The sequence below is a fragment of the Otolemur garnettii genome, unplaced genomic scaffold, assembly GCF_000181295.1.
Source record: "Otolemur garnettii isolate 467f Iridium unplaced genomic scaffold, OtoGar3 scaffold00013, whole genome shotgun sequence".
In the NCBI taxonomy this organism is placed as follows: Eukaryota; Metazoa; Chordata; class Mammalia; order Primates; family Galagidae; genus Otolemur; species Otolemur garnettii.
The window spans coordinates 732,762-757,452 of NW_003852408.1; the positions used below are offsets into that span (position 1 = coordinate 732,762).

Below are 24,691 nucleotides of genomic sequence, written 5' to 3' on the forward strand. Positions count from 1 at the left end.
ATATTCTAGAATCCCTTCTCTTTTTTTTAGAGACAGAGTCTCACTTATTGCCCTAGGTAGAGTGCTATGGCGTCACAGCTCACAGCAACCTCCAACTCCTGGGCTTAGGTCCTTCTCTTGCTCATCCTCCCACGTAGCTGGGACTACAGGTGCCCACCACAATGCCTGGCTATTTTTTTGTTGCAGTTTGGCGGAGGCCGGGTTTGAACCTGCCATGCTCGTATATGGGGCTGGCGCCCTACCCACTGGATCCCTTCTTAATGAGTACTGCATCCAGACCTTCTAAAAAGTGTTTAGAATTTTCTAATTTGTGTGACCAGTTTTTGATCATAGACATTTTGGTTATTTCCAGTCCCAAGCACTTGCTCTTGTACAATGTTGCCATGACTCACTTGGATGACACCAGAGTGAGTCACCTGTACCTGGGCCACTCTCTGTATGTGCAGGCAGACCCATAGCCAATCAAAGCAGTTTTGTTTTGTTTTGTTTTTGAGACAGGATCTTGTTCTGTTGCCCATGCTAGAGTGCAATGGCATCATCGTAGCTCACTGCAGTCTCAAATGCCTGAGCTCAAATGATTCTCCTGCCTCAGCTTCCTGAGTAGCAGGGACTACAAGTGTGTATCATCATCACATCTGGCTTATTATTATTACTGTTATTATTATTATTTGTAGAAATGGGTGTCTTGCTATCTTTCTCAGGCTGGTCTCCAACTCTTGGCCTCCCAAAGTGCTAGAATTAAAGTCATAAGCCACCATGCCCAGCCTTGCTTTTTATTTCGACAGATGTCGCCAAACTGCCCCATGGAGAAGGAATCAATTTAAAATCTCACCAGCCATGATGGGGCTGCCTGTTGGCTTCATCAACTCCTTTGCAAAGTTTAAATTTTTGCTGATATATATAAGTGAGAAAAGCCATCTCAGTGTGATTTGGATTTTCTTTTTTATTATGAGACAGGTGGTTGAAAATTTTTTCGCAAGTTGTCCCCCCTGCTTCCCTAGAGTCTAGCTCTGTTGCCCAGCCTGGCATGCAGTGGCATCACCATAGTTCCCTGTAGCCTCGAACTTCTGGGCTCAAATGATCCTCCCACCTCAGCCTCCTGAGTTCTTCTCATGAGTTTTTAAGGGTGATTTTTATTAACCTTCCTGTGAGCTATCTGTTTATATCCTTTGCTCATCTGAGCTCAAATTTTCCAAAGTTTGATCTCATACTATTCAAAATTCTTCTCCCTGCCTTGAGCAGAGATTATACTGTCTGGGGAGTGAGAGATGAGCTGTCCTGGGGAAACCCCTTCTCCTCTAATCCTTCCCTAGGGGAGGAGAACGGAGAGGGGCATGGGCCAGCAAGTCCAGGTCTCCTTCCTTGACTAGTTATGCATCGTGATTGGAGGGGTCCCTCTGCATCAGCCTGATGGGGTCTATGGAGTTGTCTTGAGCTAGTGTTTAATCTCAACCCCTCCACACACACACACTGGACTACACCCCACCCAGAGAGGCCACCACAACTCCCTCTCGCCCCAGAGGGGTGTACATGCTTCCTCTTGGGCAGCCCCCAACCCCTGCCACTTGCTGACCTTGAGGCGCCAAGGACCCTTAGGAGTCTCCAGGGTCTTTTGTGCAAGGACTACTCCAAAGACCATGCAGAACAAAGATGGGGGAGGGGGACTTCCTTAAAGGACACAGGGCCACAGTTCCTCTGAGCCCCATGGTACAAAGTCTTCCAGCAGGTCCTGCCTGCATAAACCCTCTAACCCAAAGCCAGCCCCAGTCCCGATATGTTCAGTGTATCTCCACATCCCAGGAAGCACAGGTGGGATGACGAAAGGACAAGGCACCACAGCCCTAAGCTACCAGAGCCCTCTCACAGGAGACTCCAGCACAGGCTCACAGGTCCACAGACCTGCAAGCTCCCAGCTGGGAGCCTCCCCTTCCTGCAGGGGTCCCCATCTTTTCCAGGGCTCCCTTGGAACCACCTTCCTCTTTGAATGGAATATGGTACCCCCAAGAGTAACACCAAGCTCCTCTCTTCCTCCTTTGTTTTTATGGGGGGGATTACTGCAGGGGGCAGCCTTCAGCAGTCCCTGGGGTTGCCAGCTATACTGAGCTGGCACTCGTTTGTTTGGCCTTAATAGCAATTCCAGAACCACAGAAAGAAATATTGCCCTGTGTTGTATGACGTTTCTATCACTTGTTTTATGCTTCCTGCTTTATATAGTTTCCATGCAATTTTGCCTTTGCCCATTCTGTGCTATCAATTGTGATTTCTCTTTATTCACTGTTGATTGAGTTTATTAGAGTCCTTACTTTTTTGTTTCTGGTTAATCTGGCCAAAGGCTTGCCAATTTTGTTTATCTTTTTTTTTTCTTTTTGGTACGAAAGGTCTTTATTGGTGGGGGAGGGAGGCTGCAGATCGGCACCAAGGAGGAAAGAAAAGGGGAGAGAAAAAGAGGAGAGTGAGGAGGAGAGAGAGTGGGGGAGAAGAGAAGAGAAGAGAGAGCAGTTTTGTTTATCTTTACAAAGAACCAACTTTTTGCTTCATTAATCGTCTGTACGGTCCTTTTGTTCTTGGTTTCATTTAGTTCTGCTCTGATCTTATTTCTTTTCTTCTGCTGGGTTTGGGATTGGTTTGCTCTTCCTTTTCCAGTTCCTTGAGAGGATGCATTGCATCATTGATTCATTCTTTTCGGTTTTTTGGATGTGGGTATGTAAGGCCACGACTTTCCCTCTCAGTGTTGCTTTTGCTGTATCCCATAGTGGCCCCATTATCAATTAGTTCAAAGAATCTTTTTGATTTCCATCTTTATCTCTTCCTTGACCTAAGTATCATCCAGCTGTAAGTTGTTTATTTCCATGACTTATAAGGATGAGTGTTTCTTTTGGAATCGATTTCTAATTTTATTCCACTGTGATCTGTGAAGATACATGATATAATTTCTATTTTTAAAAATTTGTTCAGATGTGTTTTGTGGCCTAAGATGTGACTGATCTTACAGAATGATCCATGAACTGATGAGAAGAACATATATTCAGTAGTTTGGGGGTAGAACGTTCTGTAAATGTCCAGTAAATCCATTTGTTCTAGAGTCCTGTTTAAGTCAATTGTTTCTTTGTTTATATTCTGCTGGGAGGATCTGTCCTGTTCTGTCCGAGGGGTACTAAAGTCCCTGCCTATTACAATGCTGTTGTTTATCATTTTGTTTAGCTCAAGTAGGATTTGCTTTAGAAATCTGGGAACATCTGTGTTGGGCACATAAATATTTAGCATTAATATGTCTTCTTGTTGAATTGTTCCCTTCACTAATATATAAAGCCCATCTTTCTCTCTCTTTACTTTTGTTGATTTGAAGTCTATGCCGCTCTGTGATGAAAATTGTTACACCTGCTTTCTTTTGGTTTCCATTTGGATGGAATCTTGTTTTCCAACCCTTGAGTCGGGATGTCTCCTTGTGGGTTAGATGCATTTCCTGGAGAGAGCAGATACTTGGTTTGCATTTTTTCCCCTGGGGAGATCAAGCCATTCCTATTTATTGAGAGAACTGAGGTGTGGGGTGGATTTCTTCTCATCTTGTGCAGCACTCTTGCTGTGTTTTACCTCTTGGACCATTGTGGTATCTAGACTTTGGCCTGTAGCTTCTGTATAGTTTTACACTGGTGGGGGTTCTAATGTGCTGATCTGTGTATAATATAGATCTGAGTACTTCCTGTGAGGCAGGTCTAGTTGTCACAAATTTCCTCAAAGTTTGATTGTCAGAGCTCAGTGCCTGTGGCTTAGCAGCTAGGGCACCAACCACATACACCAGAGCTGACAAGTTCGAATCCAGCCCAGGCCTGCCAAACAACGACAACTACAACCAAAAAAGAGCCAGATGTGGAGCTACTTGGGAGGCTGAGGCAAGAGAATCGCTTATGCCCAAAAAGTTTGAGGTTGCTGTGAGCTGTGACGCCACATCACTCTACCCAGACAACATAGTGAGACTATCTCAAAAAAAAAAAGTTTGTCAGTAAAAGATTTAATTTCTGCATCAAATATGAAACTTAGTTTTGAGGGCTACAAAATTCTAGGCTGGCAGTTGTTCTATTTAAGATTGAAGGTAAGGTCCCCTACCTTTCTGGCTTTTAAGGTTTCTGCTGAGAAGTCTGCTGTTAGCATGCTGGACTTTCTTTCCTATGTAGGTCAGTAGTTGTTTACATCCAGCTGCTTGTAGAATTTTCTGTTTCATTTTGACTTTGGCCAGGTTAATTACTATATGCCTTGTTCTACTGGCAGTGAGTCTTCCCAGAGTTCAATGACCATGTAGTACACGTACCTAGATGTCTGAATCTCTAGCAACACTTGGAATATTTTCTACAATAGTACCTTCAACTACAGTTTTCATGCTTTTAGCACTCTCTTCTCCCTCAGGGATACCTATAATTTATATGTTTGCACAGTCCCAAATCTCTCTAAGAGATGGCTCTACCTTTGTTTTCTTCTTTTCTGCCTCTGTAAATGACTGGCTTAGCTTGAAAGTCTTTGTCTTCAAGCTCTGAGACTTTTCCTTTTTCATGCTTTAATCTGTTGCTGAAACTTTCTGCTGTGTTTTGAAACTCTCTGAACGACTCTTTCATTTCTTTAAGCTTCCTTATATCTTTCCTAATCCTGTCCAGTTCCTCGGTGACTTTTTTGTTAATTTCCTAAAATATTTTTTGGGCTTCTTTTTGCAGGTTTTCAGTTTTCTCATCAATTCCATTCATCTTATTCACCATCCATATTTTGAATTCCATTTCTATCATTTTTTAATTATGTGCCCAGAGCCCTTGGTTTCCTTGAAGAGCTGCTTTTAAAATCTCATCATCTTCAGCTTTTCTATAAATATGAAATAAAAGGGGGCCAGGAGAGGTGATTCATACCTATAATCCTAGCACTCTAGGTGGCTAAGGTAAGAAGATGGCTTGAGGCCAGGAGTTTGAGGTCAGCCTGACCAAGAACTCCATCTCTCAAAAAAAAAAAGAATAATTAGTGGGACATAGTGGCATACATCTGTAGTTCCAGCTACTCAGGAGGCTGAGGTAGGAGGATTGCCTGAGCCCAGGAGTTTGAGATTGCTGTCAGCTATGATGATACTACTGCACTCTAGCCCAGGTGACAGATACTTCTTATCTCAAGAAGTAAACAAAAAAAATATATACACACATGTGTATACATACACAACATTTATAAGTATATAGAAGATATGTGTGTATCTTTATAAAAAATAAAATGTTATCCTTTGGAAGTTCTATTGCCTGAAATTGCTTCTCTCTCATGTGATGCTATACTGGAATCAGGTTGGGAAGTAAACCACATTATGTCAAGTTAGTAAAACCCAGTTAGTGAGGTATTATCATTTGTAGGTGTGACTCACCAAGAAGCCCTGCAGGTTTCTCCCACCTGAGCGTCCCCAGACACTTCTCCTTCCTCTGCCACCCACATGGACATGGCTCATTGGTGCCTGGGCTCCTGCAGTAAATGTGCCATCGCTGTACCTCTTCCCCCTTTCACTCTCCATGCTGGCCACTTTTGCCAGAGGAATGTCTGTTTGTTCTTTCTCTGACTTCGCTTCTTCCCCAGGGCTTTCTGCATGTTGCAGGTCATATGCAGACATGCACACCAGCACTGTCTGCAATCTGAACTCCTTCCTGTAAAAAAGAAATTTACTCAGCCTCTCTGTAGCCCTGGCGTCAGAGTTAGGGCCCAGGCTTAAAGTCAATCCAGTGATTTCTGTAGCATCACCAGGAAAGGGAATGCAGTTCTCCTTTGACAAACCCCTTCTCTCGCACATGAATCTTGCCACAGTTTCTAATCCACCTCAGTGTTCCAGACTGCTGGGATATATAATCGGTGGCAACAGGGCCATTGGAAGAGGATAGCTACAGACTCCGGGCTCAGCTAGGGTTCAGCAGCTGCATGGCTTTGAGAACTCTCCTTCATCTCGCCATGTTCTAGCATTCTCATCTCTAAAAGAGAGGTCACTTGGACTAGAAACAGTGATTACTAAGTTGGTGGCCGATGAGTTGTTTCTGTCATTTGTATTTTACCTTCTCTTTGGTTAGTTCTATGCTGGCCCATCCAACGGACCATTTTCAAGCCCCGCTTTTGGCCATGTGCACCATCTCTCTCTGATCTCAGGCAGATTTCTCTTTTGAGCCCCTGCTTCCTTCTCCAGTATATTAGGTCAACAACCTCAAGGAAAACAGGGGTTCATAGTTACTTTTCTCCCCCTTAAGCCAAGAGCAAGCTATGAAATCCAGTTGGGGAAGCTCTGCCCCTGTTATCCAGGGTCTCCCCCTCCTGGCATCCTTGCTGCAGCCTCTGCTCAGACAACTCAAAGAGGCTTTACTGACTACCTTGCCCAACCTGGTAATCCCACCCCCATGTGCCCACCCTCTACTTGCCTTCAAGTATTTACACAAGGAAGGGTTACCACCCACTCGCCAGGTACCAAACTGCCACTTTCTGTATCAACCCCTCTTCCCTCCCTCAAAGCTGGGGTCCTCCATCTTTTCAAGTGGCCACAATGCAGAGGAGACAGCCCCACTCTTTGAGCCAGCAAATCCTGGCTCCCAGCTGCCTTCCGTCTGTCCCCTTTCTCCTCCTGCCCCTCCCCACCCTCTCTCCCTAGCTTCTGAATTTCTACTTTAAATTTAACCAGGATCTTTCTCTCTTTCTCTTGGAAATTCCATCCCCTTCTCACCCTTGTGCATGCTTAGAACATCAAAATGCTCCCAGGAATGGCCATCTTCAGGGGCAGGTGACAGCTGTCCTCCTGTGGCCTTTCCTTTTTCTACAACCCTCCAGGGCTCCATTTAGCCTCTCAGTGCAGGCCATCCCCAGACACAGACCATCTCCTGGGGCAGCTCCCTTCCAGCTTTTCTGCCAAATTAGAAGCTTCCCAATTTCCCTCCACTGTTTACACTCCTCCCCTCTAGCTTTACCCACTTTGATACAGGAAGGGGAAAAGCCTTTCTTGCTGACACCCCAAGGCAACCATGCCTTTTACCTGGGAAAAGGCTAAGGTACAAATTCAAGGCCAGGAGTAAACCTAGGCTCAGCCAGGACTGGCTATGATGCAGGTGCCCTGGGCTCAGCCAGGACTGGCTCTCTCTAAGGGGCCAGAGGGGCACATTTTGCCTCAGTAAGCCCCAACTTCCTCAGAGACTACCTGCCCCTAGGACTGAGCATTCAAGCCCTTTTTGTCACAGCTAAGGCCGCTTCACTGTCCCACCCACTCTCAGGCCACCCTTCCTGACCACATGCCCCACTCACGACATTAACACACCTCAGTCTCCATAGGCGTCCTGTGTCCCCTCCCTGAAGAGACTGATGAGGTCTCGGTGTCACCTATGGACAGTTCCTGGCCTGCACAGCCCACATTCCCTGAAGTCAAAGCCAGGGACTGACCTCAAGCAAAGCTCTCCCTGTCCTGGGCCCCAGAGCTGTGGCCTCCCTGTGAGCTGTTCCTCAACAGAACCTTCTCTGCAAAGGTCTCCCCACCGGCCTCTGCTTTGCAGTCATTTTCTCCTTCCCATGGCCCCTGCTGAGCTGCGGGAAGGCTGGGCCCACCTTACCAGACTGTTCCTGACACAGAGAGGGACAGAACACTCAGAGCAGGTGCCCAGGTGCCTTGCATGGGTTTGCTAAAGGTCTGTCATCCAGAAAGGAGTCTTTCCCCCTTCCTCTGGTTTCCACCTTCAGCCCCACTCCTCACTCCACTCACGAGTGGCATAATGGGACAGTGAGGGACAAGACCTGCTCCAGCCCCCTCGTCACAGGACCTATTCCAGTCCCCTGGCCTTTTCCCTGGAGACCTCCTCTCACCTGCCCCAGCCCTTCCCCAGCCAGGCTTCACTTGCCTCTGGCCTGCAGCAGACACTCTCTGGCCAAAGCAATGAGTGGCACCTTCTGGCTGCTGCCCCACCCTGCTTGGCTCCTCCCTCTGCACTGGTCACCCCACCCCCGTGGCTCCTCCCACCGCACTGGCTGCTCTTCTTGGACCCCGCCTATGGGTGCTCCAGGAACAGGCAGCACCGGCATCCTCTGAGGGCCTGTCAGGAATGCAGTCTCAGGCCCCACCCCGGACCTCCTGAGTCAGAGCCCTGGTGATTTCTGCACTTGAATTTGAGTCCCCAGGATGCCTGTGAGCCTTCCGCTCCCACCCTGGCAGCTGGGCCTGCAGCCAGCCTCCCACCTTCTCCCCACGTGTCCTGACTTCTCTGGCCACTGACTCATGCAGGGAGGACCCCCAGCCTTCAGCCCAAAGCCACGTAACTACCAGGGAGAGAGCAGAACAGAGCCCCTCCTGCTCTGAGTCATCCAGTCCTGCCTTCAGGCAGATCACAGCAGCGCCTTTTGACCACATTGCATAGGACTCAGACCCACTCAACAAACGAGTCCGAGAGATACAGCATGACCCTCGCCACATCATGTACCAGCTGTGTGACTGTGATAGTGGCAGGTCACCAGAGCTCTGGGAGCTGCAGCGTTCTTGTCCATAAAATGGGAATAATTGTTACACTGAGCCCACACAGAGGTTGTGAGGTTTGGTGAAGGTAACATCCATTCGTCTGTTGTAAACAAGAGGTGCTTACAGAGTGCTGTTGTGTGCCGGGTGTCAGAGGCAGCAGTGATGCAAATGGACCAAATCTTGCCCTTGAGAAGTCGCTGACAGGGAGTGAGGACAGACACACAACAAACACGTGTGTCATCCGCCAGCAGTGCCCAGTGTCTGCTGAGTGAAGGACTGAATGAATGAACACTGTGCCAGTGTGGCAGCACCACCAGCCCTCCCTGCCCTCCGATCACAAGGCCAGCCCCACACACCTCCACCCTGAAGTCAGCTCTGGAGTAGAAAGAACACAGGGCTTAAAGCTACTGCGGAATTTAAGGGGGGCTTCCCAATTACCCACCCCTTTTATGCTTTAACTTTGATTCATCTCACCAAGTATTTAGTATTTACATGCCTGGATGTACTGTTCAAAGGGTGAATCCACGTATGTGTAACTTACCCTCTTCATTATCCACATCCACCGAGACCTGTAAGTTTTTTCCCTTAAACAACTCTCATTAATGGATAAAGACAGAGCAGAGCAATTATGAAAGTATTCCAGGCCCAGAACACATCTGCCGGAAATAGTCAATAACTGAGGAGAGATTAGAGGTTCTTTTAGAGAGTTTTACAAGTTTTTCATGGGGCAGGAGGAAATAGTCTTAGAGATAGTGAGATATGGGAATGTGTATTCTCAGGGTTTCAGAGCCTCCTCATTGGAGGAAAACGGGACTGTTGGAGAGCAATCCCCTCTGCTCTTGTCATACCACAAGCATCCCTCTGAGGGCTCTGTGAGCCTCTGCAGGTCACAGAATTAGCCAGAAGGAACTGCTGACAAACCCACCCCTCTGTTTCCTTGTGAGAAACTGAGGCTCACACATGCCCAGTGTTAGCCAGGCGATTCTAGGCCGTAGAAGTGGAGATTCGAGCCCAGGTCCCCTGACTCTCAGCCTGGCGCCCTTGGCGATGTGGAGGTGTGCTTGTGCCTGTGACGCAGGCAGCATCAGGCTGAACTTCAAGTGCAGCACGCCAGGCTGAAGCAGCTTGATGCTGCGGCCACCTGCCCACAGGTCCAGGTCCATGTCCATGTCCATGTCCATGTCCATGACAGTCAGGGAAAGGCTGACAACACACAGAGACCAGTGTGAGCAGCTCCAGGGGCCAGGGCATGGCCGGGGCTGACTACAGCAGGCATAAGGGAACTTCAGGGGTGATACAACCGCTCTGTATCTTGGTGGTGGTGGTAGTGATGGTGTACAAGAACTATAGAGGGTCATGAAAACTTCTAAAAAGGGTAAATTCTACTCTATGTAAATTATACCTCCAGTTTTTAAAATGCAGCCTGAAATAATAATGGTGATGATAATGATAATAATAATAACCTCGAATGCCAACGTCCATGTTACAGGCATGACACAGAGGCCCTGGGGATCCACCTCATCAGAGCAGAAAGAGGCCCAGTTAGCAATAGCCAGCCTTCATCAGCCAGGCTTCATCAGCCAGCCAGCCTGCAGACCACCTTCCAGGACAGCATCCTGAAACTGGTGCACTCGTAGCCAAATCCAGCTTCCGTCCCACTTCCCTGAGTGGCAGGGGCAACACTGTTGGACAGCCTGACCCACCCCCAGCCGTGGGGATGCTGCCTCCCCCACTCCTCCCAAAGCCACCACGAGCAACAGCCCTCTCTTCTCCCTGTTTTACAAAAGACACAGGCAAAGAGGTGGCTCTTAAACTTTCTTGAGTCTCTACCGCCTTTCAAAACATGCACTCTGGACATGTAACCCAGAAAACCACACATGCTCACACACACTTTGTACCCTTGAAGCCTTGGTGGAGTCCCCAGGACCCCAGGCTCCAAACCCTCAAGTGGGTGAGAACTACGCAGAACCCCCAACTTGTCACCTGTCCTGTGCACCATGCCACCTGCTTCGACTCACTCAGAGCACCCCTAGCCTGGAAGGAGGGCCGTGCTGGGAAGATGGGGTTTGCCAGGACAGTCCTGTGTTGTTCCTGATGTAACCCCTTTTCCTGTGAAGAGAGTGCTGGTTCAGATGTGACCATTCTCTTACTCCAGCCACAGGGGGTGATGGTCATGGGCTGGGGGCCTTATCATCCCAGGTGGCCATATCATGTTTTATGAGGGAGACCACTAAAGCACCAACCAGACGTGGTCACCAGCTGATGGCAAGGCTGTCCTTACAAGTTCAAGGCTGAGCATCTCTAAGCCTGTGAGACCCAGCGCTGGCCGACAGGCCTTTCTCATCTTGCTTTTTGTGTCCACACATTTAGTCTCTCTTACTTTTGCTACTTTTTCTCTTGAATGTTCAAGAAATGTTTACTTGAAAGTAGTTATACGAGCCACTTTAGTCATTTCCCCTCAAAAGTGCATCCTATGAATAATATAAACAAGCCCCAATTATGAAATGATAGCTGAATGCACCCAAATCGCAGTGATTAAGCTGTAATTTTTGCTGACAAAGACATGAAAGCCAGAATGTGCAGATTATTCCAAATTTCATCAAATCCCGATGAGAGCAGAATCCCGTACTCTGAATAGAAGATTTAGCCTGATGATTCTAACTGAAAACCGTTCTCTTTCTATTCTAAAGCACTCAAAACCAGAGAAGTTTGTGGAGGTTGTTGACCTCCAGTAGCTCTGTTGAGAAACAGTAGGATCTATTTCCATGGAGACCGAGGAATCTGAAGATTTGGAAAAGACCCAAAGGAAATCAGTGCGTGGCTCACAGAAAATTAATGGTGAACCAGTCACGGTGAGGCCTGAGTTATTCTCAGAAAATGAGAAGACTTCCTGTGCTGACCAGGAGATCCATGACAAAGGACCCCATCGCTGCACCCTGATTCAGAGAAACTCAATCTTCAACCGTGCTGTAAGACACAAAAGCAATACCAAGCCCAAAGACACCCCTGTCCGGAATGCCACCTGCCTTGCAGGTTAGTGTCCCAGCTGTTCCTTTACATCTAGTTGGCATCATCAGTGCTGGAAGTCCTCATTAGATGAGAATAAACAGCACAGAAAATTATCAAGGACAGTTCCAATAAAGTAAAAACCACTACCTACAGAATTCAAATCCCCCCAATATGATGATGTGTTTGAAAGTGTTGACCCGAGTTATACAATTACACTTGCTTCTATCTGAAAGAGATTCTTGTTCTAGAACTCAGCAAAACCCCCAGGTGCACAAGCATCCTAGGAGGAGACCTGGGGGCTGCCCGCTGGTGGGTCACATGGGAACAGAAATTCCTCAGTAGTAAGGTCCTAGCCTATTCTCTCACCATCACCGAGATTGCCAGTCTCTGCTGCCCTGAAAATAAACGAGATTAAACCTTAGGAATATTTTTGCAGCAGGACCCCTTAATCTTTTAGACCAGTTCCTCACACATTTTATCTGCTCAAAATATATTTGTTGATCAGAATAATGTTCAGAAACCTTTACAAATGGAAGATGTTGGCACACAGACCCCTCTCCTCATGACTCCCCCCCGCCCCGGCTGGCACACAGTATGCTGGGGCCACAGAGTGTGTGCCAGTTCCCTAACCCTAGGGACACAGCTGTTGCCACCAGACAATGTGTTACACTGAATGCACTGAGGCGGCAACCCTACTTCAGATCCAGGGACTCCATTAATTCATTCAAAAATATTCATTAAGCCCTATATTGGGTAAACTACCCTTAAAACATGGAGGCTTAAAACAACAACATTTATTATTTCTTGTGGCTCTGAGGGTTGGTTGGGTGGTTCCTTTGTCTGGCTCCCTCTGAGGAGTCAGCTGGTGGCTCCTCTGGAGTTGAAAGGGGGAGGATAGATTTGCTCATCTCCCTGGCAGTTAGTGAGCTGTTGGGCCCAAGGGAGGCCTCTGTTGCTGCCCTTTGCCTCTGCTGCATGTGTCTCTCATCCTCCAGCAGGCTGGCTCGGGCTTATTCACAGGGCTGCGGGTTCCCAGAGAGCAAGAGCAGGCCTATACTCAGACCTTGTGTATTCACCTTACCACGTTCTGTTGGTCAAAGTGGCTCACAGGACGGCCCAGATAAAAGTGGATGGGGAAGCTGACCCTATCACTTGATGACAGTAGAATTTGTGGTTGCTGCCAACTACCCTACCTAACACTACCCAAATCATGAATCAGTACTGAGTTAAGGAAGAATAATACGGTGTTCAAAATACCATGGCCATGGAAGCCAAGTGACTAGCACGTTATATGACTCTTCTGCCTGTTGGGAAACTTCTGTATATTTAACATTAAAAGTACACTCTTACACACAAAGAAAGCTGATCCCAGTCTCTGCCCCTGAGGAATCTGAAATATTGTCATGATGTCATTTTACTGCAAACCATGTGTCATAATTTGTAAGAATGGAAAAGGCAAAGTACTAAACCCTTCTAGTGGGGTTAGGAAGACTTCCCAAAGACATTTGAGGGGCGACTTGGCCAGAGAGAGAACCAAGCACTTATAGGTATCCAGTGGCCAAAGTAGGAGGCCCTTCAAGGGTATTCTTACCATACCCATTTTACAGATTAAAAAAACAACTGAGGTCCAGAGAGATCAAGCTACTTACCTAATATCACACAGCTAGTTGAGTGGGACAGCTTGAACTGAGATTCAGATCCTTCTAGCTCCAAAGCCTGTGTGGATAAAGAAGTGAGTTAGAGCAGTGCTGTCCCACAGAAACACACTGCAAGCCACAAATGACATTTAAAATTTTCTAGTACCCACATCAAACAGTGCAAAGAAATGGGTGAAATTAATTTTAGTGCTGTATTTTATTTAACCTGATACATGCGAAATAGTATGGTATCCTATGGTTAATAATAAATATAAAAATCATCAATGAGATATTTTACTTTTTTTTTTTGCACTAAGTCTTTGAAATCTGTTGAGTATTTTATATTTGCAGCCCCCTAGGTTTGCATGCCAAGTTTTCATTGGAAATACTTGATCTTGATTTAGATCGCATAAAATGTACAGTCAGAAAAGTGGATTTACATACACAAATTGTTCCAAATATCCTTAAAAGTTTCCCAACAACTGAATCAAGTGTGAATTTTTTCTTTTAAATACGAATTAAGTAAAATGAAAAATTCACGTCCTCAATCATGGCAGCCCCATTTCAAGCGTGTGGGGCGGCCGACCATGGCCAGTGCTGCCCTCTGGGCCTGGGCAGGGCAGGTTGCAGGCAGCAGCAAAACAGATGCAGCTGCCAGGGTTGGGGGTCAGGGCGCTCTTTCTGGGGTGCAGAAAAGGTGGATGTGGGGCTGTGTCTGAGATGAGGCTGGGGAGGGAAACAGGTGGATGGGGAAAGAGCCTTGAGTTCGTGGCCTCCCCAAGCAGAGCCGAGGATGCTGATGCCAACACAGACAGAACTGAGGTCTCTGCACTTCCTGCCACCCCTAGAGGTGCCTTCTATGTCCAGCCCTAAATGTTTTCCCCAGACGTGCAGTTTCATTTCTAAAGTGACTCTCTCCCTGGAGTTAATGCCCCGAGCATGTCTGCTTTCCTGCCTCTGTGCTCATTAGGTTAGTTTTCAACTAAAACGCCTTATAATCCCCCAAATTAAATCATAGCTATTATTTCCATACTAAAATAAAACAGGGTCCATAGATATAGACCTGTAAACACTAAGGGGGGGAATGTTACCAGCCACTGTTAACCTGAACAACCATTTCATATAAAACACTACTGGTCAGGCCCTAGCAAGGCCGAATAAGCCTCTGTGCTGAGCCTGAAGATCGTTTACTCACTCAAGGCCTGCTGCCATAAATGAGTTAAGAAACTAAACTCCATAATACCAGTCAAGAGCAGAGGGCACTCTCTACACCCAATAAAATATTAACTAACTATAAATTTAATCTAAAATAAAAATACTTTGAAAATATAATCACTTTAAAATAAAAAAGGTATGTAACCTTATAACTTATAAAAAATCTGTTTAACATATGCCATAAAAATAACATTACTGATATTTAATTTTACTATAAAAATAAAAAATAATCCAACCTGAGCAAGAGTGAGACCCCATCTCTAAAAATAGCCGGGTGTCCTGGTGGGCGCCTGTAGTCCCAGCTACTCAGGAGGCTGAGGTAAGAGGATCGCTTAAGCCCAAGAGTTTGAGGTTGCTGTGAGCTGCAATGCCACGCCACTCTACCCAGGGCAATAGTATGAGACTCTGTCTCAAAAAATAAAATAAAATAAAAAATCTTTGCTGCTCTCCAAAATTACTAACTTTTCTATAAATAAAAATAAAACTATTACTCTCTCATCCCTTCCTTGGTCCGGCAACATTATGATTATAATTTTCATAGGGATGGTGTCCCAGGTCATAGAAGACAGCACAAAGTATGCCAAGTCCCTCTTGGGAGTCAAAGAGGCTCACCCCTCCTCACCCCACTCCTTTCCCTTCCTGGGTGGTGGCTGCCACCGACCTAGGCTTACAGAGAATTGCTTGAAAAGGGGAGATGCCTGTTTTCTAACTTGCTCCATTTCTTAAATGTCACAGATTCACAGGAAAATGGAAAACCTGTAAATGAGTCCCTGCCCTTGAATGTCCCCCAGAGCAGAACGCCTCCCTGGAGAATACCAAGGCAGGCAGGCCCCGGAGCTCCGGGAACCAGGTAAGAGGCAGCAAAGCCTGGGGAAGCCCCGGTCTGTAGAAAGGGATAGCCGGGACCTTTGCCGCAAAGACTTGATGGCTACGAGGGTGTCTTTTTTTTTTCTTTCAAGTAATATTTGGTTGCTCATTAAAAAAAAAAAAAAATCCACAATTTCCTTAAAAAAAAAAAAAACTTTTACCTATTGTTACTCTTCTGTCACAAAACCAGGAAATTTTAGATATTACATACATTGAGAAATAGGAAAGAAAAATCACTGGCTTGCCACCACCTGGGGGGCTTCAATATTTTGTAGACGTGTTTTTCTATATGTTATGCATATTTTCTCTTCGTAATGAGATCTTACTGTGAAATATTCTATAGCAGGACTGGATTATGATTTATTAATCTGCTCCTCTCACTGGATGTTTGGGTGTTATATCGGTTAACACTGAATTCAGCTGCTTACAACAACGCCGACAGAGCAGCTCGGTGGGGCTCCGATGCAGCTCCAGCGTCGTCAGGGACCCAGGCTCCTAGCTTGCTGCTCTGCCATCCATCAGGAGGACCCCCAGAGCCCCGACATCCAAGCTCAGGGAGAGGGTGGGAAAGGCTGGCAGGGGAACGGCCACCCCAGGGGAAGGACCGCTCCTAAGGAGCAGCCCGAAGCCCACCCCCACCCGGCTGCTGCTAGGATCTCATTGGCTAAACTGGGTCACATGGCCGCCTGCACCTGCAAAGGAAGCTGGGAAATGTATGGGCCCTTTTGAAACGCCCTTTTTAAAGCCAGGGCTGTTTCTGTCGCTGGTAAATTGACTCCATCAGTAAGGCAGAAGATGTGAATCAATACAGGTGAGGAAACAGAAATCTATGAGCTGAGGCAGCTTCAGATGTTTGCTGGTTTGCCACACAATGATAAATAGCTTTGTGTCAGAATCTCTGTGCCCAACCTTCATTATTTAAGTTACATTCCTTAGCAGCTTCACAATGTCTACAGGTCCCGATGGTTACGGGAAATGGTATCCCCATATCTGCACTGAGGAAGTATGGACCAGGCAATGCACCCAGAATCCCAGAATGAAATGAGGAGGCCACACTTTGCTTCCTGAGGTTGTGTACCCATCGGGTCTGGATCATGCACGCACAAGTGTGCACAAGCACACACAGACCAATTTATTTACATAAAATTAGATAGTAAGGTCAACTGTTTTCTGTTGTTTCTGATCTGACTTGAGCCCCAGTATCAAGAGCAATACTGAAAATGTCGACCATCTACAAGGGACATTCCAAGAGATGATGAAGCCACCCTTACCTCACCCCCCAGTGGAGGGTATCAACAGAGTGATAATAAAAATAATTGACAACTAGGATCCAACCCTGGAGCAAGAGTCTCGGTGGGGCAGAGAAGGGAGGACTCTCAGTGTCTACTTGCCAGTCAGCACATCAAAGCCTCTATATTGTAACAAATGATAATAGCGGGGGAGTGAAGGGACTGGCTACCAGGTTTTGCTTGGAGAAAGTTGTCTGGGGCTATGAGTTTCCCACTCCTCCCCGTGGGGGCTAGTTCCTTGTCTTAAGCCAAATAAGGGCCTGTGATGAGATCTAGTTGGAAATCTTTGAGATCTGAAGGGCATAGGGACAGGAGCCTGACTACACCTGGAAACATCTGGAGGTGGGCTGGCTGGAGCAGCCTGTCCAGGAGGAAGGGGAGGGTCTAGCAGGGAGGGAGGGGCATTTCCCCCACAGGCAAGGCAAGGACCCACGATTTCTCATAGCCAAGTGTGGACTCAGGGAAGGAAGCCAGTTACAACCTACTTTGGGAAGGACTCCTTCCAAGAGAGTGTCCTGCTAAGGCACAAAGTGGCCGCCTTGAGAGCTTTGCACACACCAAAGAACTGCCTCAGACACCCCCGCAAGGTACCTCTAAGGACCCCGCACAGGGGCCAGACTTTGAGGGCCTAAACAGCATCTAGAGGCAAGGAGAAGATGGAGCAAGACGTAAAGGCTTTGACCCTGGCTTCTCTTCTCTGGGCCAGGAGGGAGAGGAGCTGGCAGTTTGGAAATCGCTTGGGGTTGCACTTTTTAATACCCAGCGAAAGAGACCATTTGCTTGTAACCTACAAGGGTCTGCCTGAGATTACACGCAAGGCCTAGTCGGGCAGTGCCACCTCCAGAGCAGGCTCAGGAGGGAGAAGCAAGCCTTCCTGGGTGCACTGCCCACGTCTAGCCACCCATGACCTCTGTCTCACTTAGTAAGGCTTAGTAAGGACAGCACAGAGGTTCTGGTGAGTGTATGTATCAATCTCAACTGCCTCAAAAACAGGACTAAGAGCTCCACGGTGCCACTTGTCTCTGAGCTGGATTTCTGTGGCAAGGTGAGTCATAACACAGCTGCTATGGGACCATTGTCTAGATTAAAACCTCCTGATGGATTGTCGGGTTCCAAGGACTGAGAGTTGTCCTTAAAGATAAAGCCCCAAAGACAAGTTTCTCCTGTCTAGCTCACTGACAGTCAGTGAGCCCCTCCACCGGTGTCCAAAGTGACCCGTCTGAGGTGCTCACCCATCCTCTCTCTGTTCATCCTGCTTCCTCCCTGTGTCCCTGGCTCCAGCATTTGAGGGTCAGATCTGTTACTTGTCTCACTGTATCCCTGTTCTTACCCCTGCCTCAGCATCCCTGTCTTTTTAGACTGGGCCCCTGATCTAAGAGGTATGGTTGATTTTGAACATCTCTTGTTCAGTTCCTATAGTCACGTTCCCAGAGCCTCTAACTATCCATTCCTGTTTGAATCCTCTTTTGTTCTAAGCCAGGAAGACAATTCTCTGTCTTCTTGCTTCATCTGTGCACATAAAAGCAGGTTTTATGACCTAAATTTAGCAGAGAAAAAAATGCCAGCAAAAACAACAACAAAAACCCCTACATAACACTAAGTCCAGTAACAGCTGAAGAGAGACTAGAGTGTTCATCTCATGAAGAGGCCCAAGCATTGTATCTCCCTGTTTTGTTTTGTTGCTAGGGCTAGTGTTTTTATATGCAATTTTAACAGTACTTCACTGAAGGCCGATGTACATTACAATAAAGTGGGCCTGTAGCTGGATGAATCTGAGCATAGAGATACTCATTTGGCCATCAAGCTGAGATAGAGATATCTCAAGATAGAGAATATACCAGAAAAGCCCCTTTTACCTCAATGCCGGACCCTCAGACAAGACCATCTGACCTCTAGCAAGGTTAGGTTAATTTAGCTAGTTACGAACCTTCATATGAATGGGAGCACACAGGGTACCCTCAATGCTGTCTTCTTGACTTTGCTCAACCTGACATTGTTCAGATCCGCCAATGTGCGTGTATCAGATTTTTTTGTATTGCTGAGTATTACCATAATTTGCTTATCCGTCCTTCTGTTAATGGATATTTGGAGTGTTTCCAGTTTTTAACTATTATGAATAAAGTTGCTGCGAACGTTCTTAGACAAGTCTTTATCTAGAAGCATGCTTCCATTCCTCTGCAGTAAATACCCACCAGTGGGTATTGGATGGATGTTTATTTAACTTCATTAGAAACAACCAAATAATTACTCAAAATGGTTGCACTATTTTACATTCCCACCAGCAAGATTTCCAAGTCCCACTTGCTCCAGATCCTCACCAACACTTAGAATTGTCAGTCTTTGTAAATGTATCCACCCTAATACTGTGTGGTTTCTCCCTGTGGTTTTAATTTGAGTTTCCCTGATGACTCATGATGTTGAACAACTTCTCACATGTTTATTGGCCACTCCTATATCTTATTCTGTGCAGTGCCTATTCAAGTTGCTTGCCCATTTTTTTTTTTTAAATTTGTAGGAGTTCGTGTGTGATTTTTATCTTGAATATAAGTCCTTGGGTAGATATGTGTACTGCAAATACACGTATTTTCTGTCAGCCTGAGCTTACTCGCCTTCTTAAGTTTTCTGTCTTTAATACGCAGACATTTTTAATTTTGATGAAGACGAATTTACCAATGTCTTATTCTTTGTTCTTTTCTATCCTGAGAAATGTTTTACTACTTCAAAGTCATGAAGCTACTCTGCTGAATTTTCTTACAGGAGTTTGATGCTTTTACCTTTCACATTTAGGTCTCTGGTCCATGTGGATCTCTGGTTAGCTCTAGGCTGTTTATTTATTTATTTATTTATTTTTGGCAGTTTTGGGCCAGGGCCAGGTTTGAACCCACCACCTCCAGTATAGGGGGCTGGTGCCCTACTCCTTTGAGCCATAGGCACCGCCTTTTAGCCTGTTTATTTAAAAGGTCTTCTGTTCCCCCAGTGAACTGCATTGGTACTTTCTTCAAAAATCCGATGACGGCAGGCATGTCTATTTCTGGACTGTTTTCTATTTCATTGATCTCGTTGTCTACCCTTATGCCAATACCAGTGTCTTAAATGCTGTTGCTTTATGCTAAGCCTTACAATCTGGTAGTGTGAGCCCTCCTACTTTGTTCTTTTTAAAGATAGTCTTAGCTATTTTGAGTCTTTTGCATTTCTATATAGATTTTGGAATCAGTTTGTCAATTCCTACCAAAAAAACTCTGCTAAGATTTTGGTTGAAATTGCATTGTCTCTACAGATAAATCTGGGGATCAAAGCATATGCTAATTAGCTTGATACAGCCATTCCACAATGTACAAACCTTTCAAAACAACATGTTGTATATGGTAAACATATTCAATTTTTATTTGTCAGTTTTGAAACATTGGAGGGATCACTGACAGCTGAATGTTGGCAACTTAAATTGTTCACACTATGTCCTAACTTTCCACTAATTTAGATATTCTTTAATCTAGTCATGATTTATAGTTTTTACTTAAAGATTTTATACTCATCTTAATTGCTGTTGTTCCTAGGTATTTTACGCTTTTTGATCCTATTTTGAATGCCACTGTTTTGTAATTTCATTTTTTGATTATTTTTGGTAATGCCTAGAAATATAATTAACTAGAATCCCGTGATATTAATAAATTTGCTTATTTGTTCTAATTTGTTCTCATTGTTTGTGTGTACAGACTGGATTGTCTATGCACACAACCTTCCCATCTGTGAAGAAAGGCAGTTCTATTTCTTTCTTGGCAATCTTCGTGCCTTGTACAATGGAACCTCCATAGTTGACCACCTCCCTGCATTGACCCCCCCCTTAAGTTGACCTAATTTTCATAGACTGGACATGTATCCCATGTACTCAGTGGACCTTTTGCATGTGACCATCCCCATAGCTTATTGCCATCCCTTGGGTGGTCGTCTTATAGAGGTCCTACTGTGTTTGTTTTTCGTGCCTTATTGCACGGTGAGGACTCCATTGCAAGGTTGGATGGAAGTGGTGAGAGTGGGCATCTCTGCCTTCTTCCCTGCTCCAGGCTGCTTTGGTTGCAGAGATCAGGAACCTCCTCAGATTTGCTCAAGTAGAGGAGGGGTATTGTGCCAAGTGTAAAAGACGTGTCCATCTTCACAGGAATGAAAAGGCCACCCTCACCAGAGCCACTTTACCCTTTCTCCAGAAAGTGGGGCCCACTCATGCTTCTCTCTGCAGACTGCTTTCCCGTCCTGCTTCTCTGCCTTCCAGATTACACGTGACTCAAATGGCAGCCAGAGGCAGGGTCACCTTTCAGCCTAACTCTCCACAGCTAACAGGGACTGCCTTTTGTGTCTCTTAGAGAAAAACCATTTCTAAGGGAAAGCGTTTGGTTGCCTGTCCTTGGGTGTTGATGTCTGAGGCACTCAGCTACAACAGCAAGAGGCAGGATCAGGGGACCATTCCCACTTCCTCAGAGGGAGCTGGGCCAGGCGCCCCAAACACATCTGGGGTCCTTAGAGGCTGGGTCTCGCACACAAGACAATGCCAGAGAGCGCCGGGTGAGGCAAGAAGCAGAGGATGGAGACAAGGACACGGAGTCTTCGGAGACCCGGGGTGGGCTCAGGACAGGTCTTCCGTTTTTAAGAAGCATGGATGGCACCAACGTGGGCATGTGATGTTCTTCTTAGTGGTCAGTGCCTGTCCCCAGAGGTTCTAGGGTTGTCCACAGCTCACCCAGGGTTGTGCTGAAAGTCCTCTGATGGGAGCAAAGGCACTGCTGGGCTGTGCCCCAGGAGGGAAGCACCATCACTGTAGACCAGTGGTTCTCAACCCTCCTAATGCCGCGGCCCTCAACCTATGGGTCGTGACCCGCAGGAACTGTATTAAAGGGCCGCAGCCTTAGGAAGGTTGAGAAGCACTGTTCTAGAAAGAGGGGACAGAAAGGGAACTTGGAGTTGTTGTGCACCTCTATGGGCGCACTATCTCATCAGGCTCTCTGATCATTATCCCCATTTCACAGAGCAGAACTCAACAGAAAATCAAGGCTCACCAGAATTTAGTCCTAGCCTGAGGTTGCACAGCTGGTGTCTTTCTAGGTAGACTGTGATTTCCCCTGTTCCACTGGGAAATCTTGGCTGTGAGAAGGAGGACCTCCTAGTTAATCTGTCTAGTGTCCCCTCACCTGCAATCTATTACCGAATTGGTCCCTTAGGGACCCTCTCAAGTCAAGTTGTTATAAACTTAATCTTTATTTGTATAAGTGCAATGTCATGAGTCAGGGTTCTAGTCCCAGAAATCATTGCATACTGCAAAAGCACCAAACTGATAAATACATACATAAAAAAGAATAAAACTTTAATGTGCTTTTATGAATTAGTATTTACCATATAAAATCATGCATCATCAAATATCACATAGAACAGTTTTTCTGCAAATAAACAAGCATCAGTTTTTTTTAAAACATAGTCCAGTGACCTTCGCCTTTTCCTGGTGATGCCCTGAGGGAGTTACAGGAGTTCAATACTCCAAAAATGGTCAGCCTGCCTTAAACATTGGGGTCACCCCCAGGGTTGATGCCAGCCATGGTTGGAATTAGCAGCTCTGTGGAAGCTGGTTGGGGCCATACTTTCCCAGTTACTAAATATTGTGAATATATCCCTGGATCCATCTCAAAATGACCGTTGCCATGAGCTCCCTCAATGCCACCAAAGACTCATGCATGGCACCTCTGAATCACTATGCTGGGCGAAGACCAGTTGGAATATTGGGTATTTCTGTGGAAATGTACCCATACAGTTACCCTGGGGGCAGCTTGGGGATGTTCATCATGCTAGTTTGAGTTGTTACTGTGAGAATCTTACAGCAAGACAGTTTGTAAACTCAAGGGACAAACATTGAGTCACTGCGAGTTGGGGGCTGTCTCTTTTATTCAAGAAAGCTGTTTCCGGGTTTTGTCATTAGTCAGTTATTTGGGGCAATATAGGAGCTGAAGAAATGCAGCCTGGCTCCAATCAAGTCTGTAATTTGTGGGAATCACAGGAGCGAGAGGAACGGGTTGGACAACACCAAGCCGAGGCAATCAGCAAATCCAAACAGGATGAATGCCCCAATTTCTCAACTGCAAGGAGCAAAACAAGAAAAGAGAGCACACAATTAAGAGTCTAAGGAAATAACCGCTGAAAAGGAAGGGGGTAAACAGAGCTGCACCATTCCGGAGAAGTCTGCAGTGAGGTTTCTTCTGTCAACACTGGTCTTGCAGGTCGCTGCCTCTGGAGTGCTGCTGCTGATCAAGAACATAAGCCTGGAAGAAAACGATGTGCTACTTCTTTACTGAAAGGTACTTAGAACAATGGTATGGCCTTGAGATGGAGAGAGTGACAAAAATTAAAGTCAACATAGAGGAGAAAATTGAGGAAATGCAGAGTCAGGGGGCTACAGTGACCAGGCAACTGGACACAACTACCCTGGAGGTCACACACATGCCTCTCCGTGGAGGGTGACATGCATCATCTCAGCGCGCTGCCAGGGCCAGTGTGGAAGGAACATTCTGTCACTGACAGAATCAGTCATTACACCCCTGACAGGAGGCGTGAGGATGTTGACTCTGCCATTGAAAGCTTCCCAAGTAAAGAGCAGAGTGACCTCCCTGAAATTCAGAAAGATAAACACAGGAAAGACTGACATTATGACACTTTTGCACATGGGGCACATGGAGACTGCAGTGTTTTGATGGCAGACATGGAGTCTGCCCACACTTTCGGACCTGGATCTGGTATTGGAGACGCACATTGTGACAAGGCCGAGATCTGAACTAAAAACTCCAGGGGAACAGACTTGTTCTTGCCTGCTGTTCATGAGCTTGGCCATTCCTTGGGTCTCAGCCATTCCAATGAATGAAAGACCTAATGTTCCCCACCTGTGATTATAGTGACCTCAATGCATTTCACCTCTCTGCTGATGACATACATGTCTTTCAGTCCCTATAGGAAGGCCTGAAGACCACCAACCCACACCAGATCCTGACAGTCCAAAACCAGTTATCTGTGACCCCAATTTGAGTTTTGATGCTGTCACTATAGTGAGAGATAAAGCCATTTTCTTTAAAGACAGATTCTTCAGGTAGGAGGCTCCTAAGAGACCAGAGACAGGTGATAGCTTGATTTCTCCCGCATGGCCAACCTGCCCATCTGGCATTCAAGCCGCTCATGAAATTGAAGCCAGAAATCAAGTTGTTTATTTTTTAAAAATGACAAGTACTGGCTAATTAGCAATTTAAGATCACAGCCGAATTATCCCAAGAGCATCCGTTCTCTGGGTTTCCCTGACTCTGAAAAACACTGACACAGTTGTTTTTAACCCACTTTTTCATACGACCTACTTCTTTGCAGACGACTGATATTAGAGGTCTGATGAGAGGAGACAGTGCATGGAGTCTGGTTATCCCAAACCGATTACCAAGCACTTCCCAGGAACAAGGCCTAAAAACAGATGTGACTGTTTCTTCCAAGGATCTAACCAATTTGAATATGAGGCCTCTACGTAGCATCATGTCACCAAAAAGGTGAATATCAGTAGCTGGTCTGGTTGTCAGGAATGGCGTAATTAACGGTGTTTGTCAGTTCACTTCCGCCTAATAAGTAATTATTATATACTTTCTTCCTGTTCATTATACCACTTCATAGTGTTATGTGTCATGAAATAAGATAAAATTTACAGGCCATACCAAATGATTATATTTTTAAAATGCCTTTTTAGGCTGGTGCGATGGCTCACACCTGTAATCCTAGCAATCTGGGAGGCCAAGCTGGGACTACAGGCACCCACCACAACACCTGGCTATTTCTAGCTCTGGCTCAGGCTGGTCTCCAACTCCTGAACTCAAATAGTCTAAACACCTTAGGAGTTCGAGACTAGCCTGAGCCAGAACAGGATCTCATCTCTAAAAATAGCTAGGCATTATGGCGGGCGCCTGTAGTCCCAGGTACTTGGGAGGCTAAGGCAAGAGAATCACTTGAGCCCCAGAGTTTGAGGTTGCTGTGAGCCATGATGTCATGGCACTCTACCAAGGGTGGCAAACTAAGACTCTATTTCAAAAAAAAAAAAAAAGGTCTTTTTTATTTTGAAAATCCTCATTGTCAATTTTGTTTGACTCCAGTATCAAGTTTGAAAATAGATACCTTCAAAGGCCAAGAGA

General features: G+C 46.0%; 1 protein-coding gene across 3 annotated transcripts in view; it reads left to right on the forward strand.

Annotated features, from left to right (window-relative positions):
* Positions 1–24,691, forward strand: part of NGEF (neuronal guanine nucleotide exchange factor) — a 107,739-nt gene that overhangs the window by 17,719 nt on the left and 65,329 nt on the right. The window contains exons 2-3 of one of the 3 annotated variants that reach the window (XM_023510343.1): positions 11,173–11,515; positions 15,079–15,193. The exons of 1 other annotated variant lie outside the window; for it this stretch is intronic. In XM_023510343.1, the coding sequence (XP_023366111.1) occupies positions 11,248–11,515; positions 15,079–15,193 (383 nt within the window). In that variant the 5' untranslated portion in view covers positions 11,173–11,247. The remainder of the gene's footprint in view (positions 1–11,172; positions 11,516–15,078; positions 15,194–24,691) is intronic. One more of the 3 variants, XM_023510346.1, reaches the window with a different exon arrangement.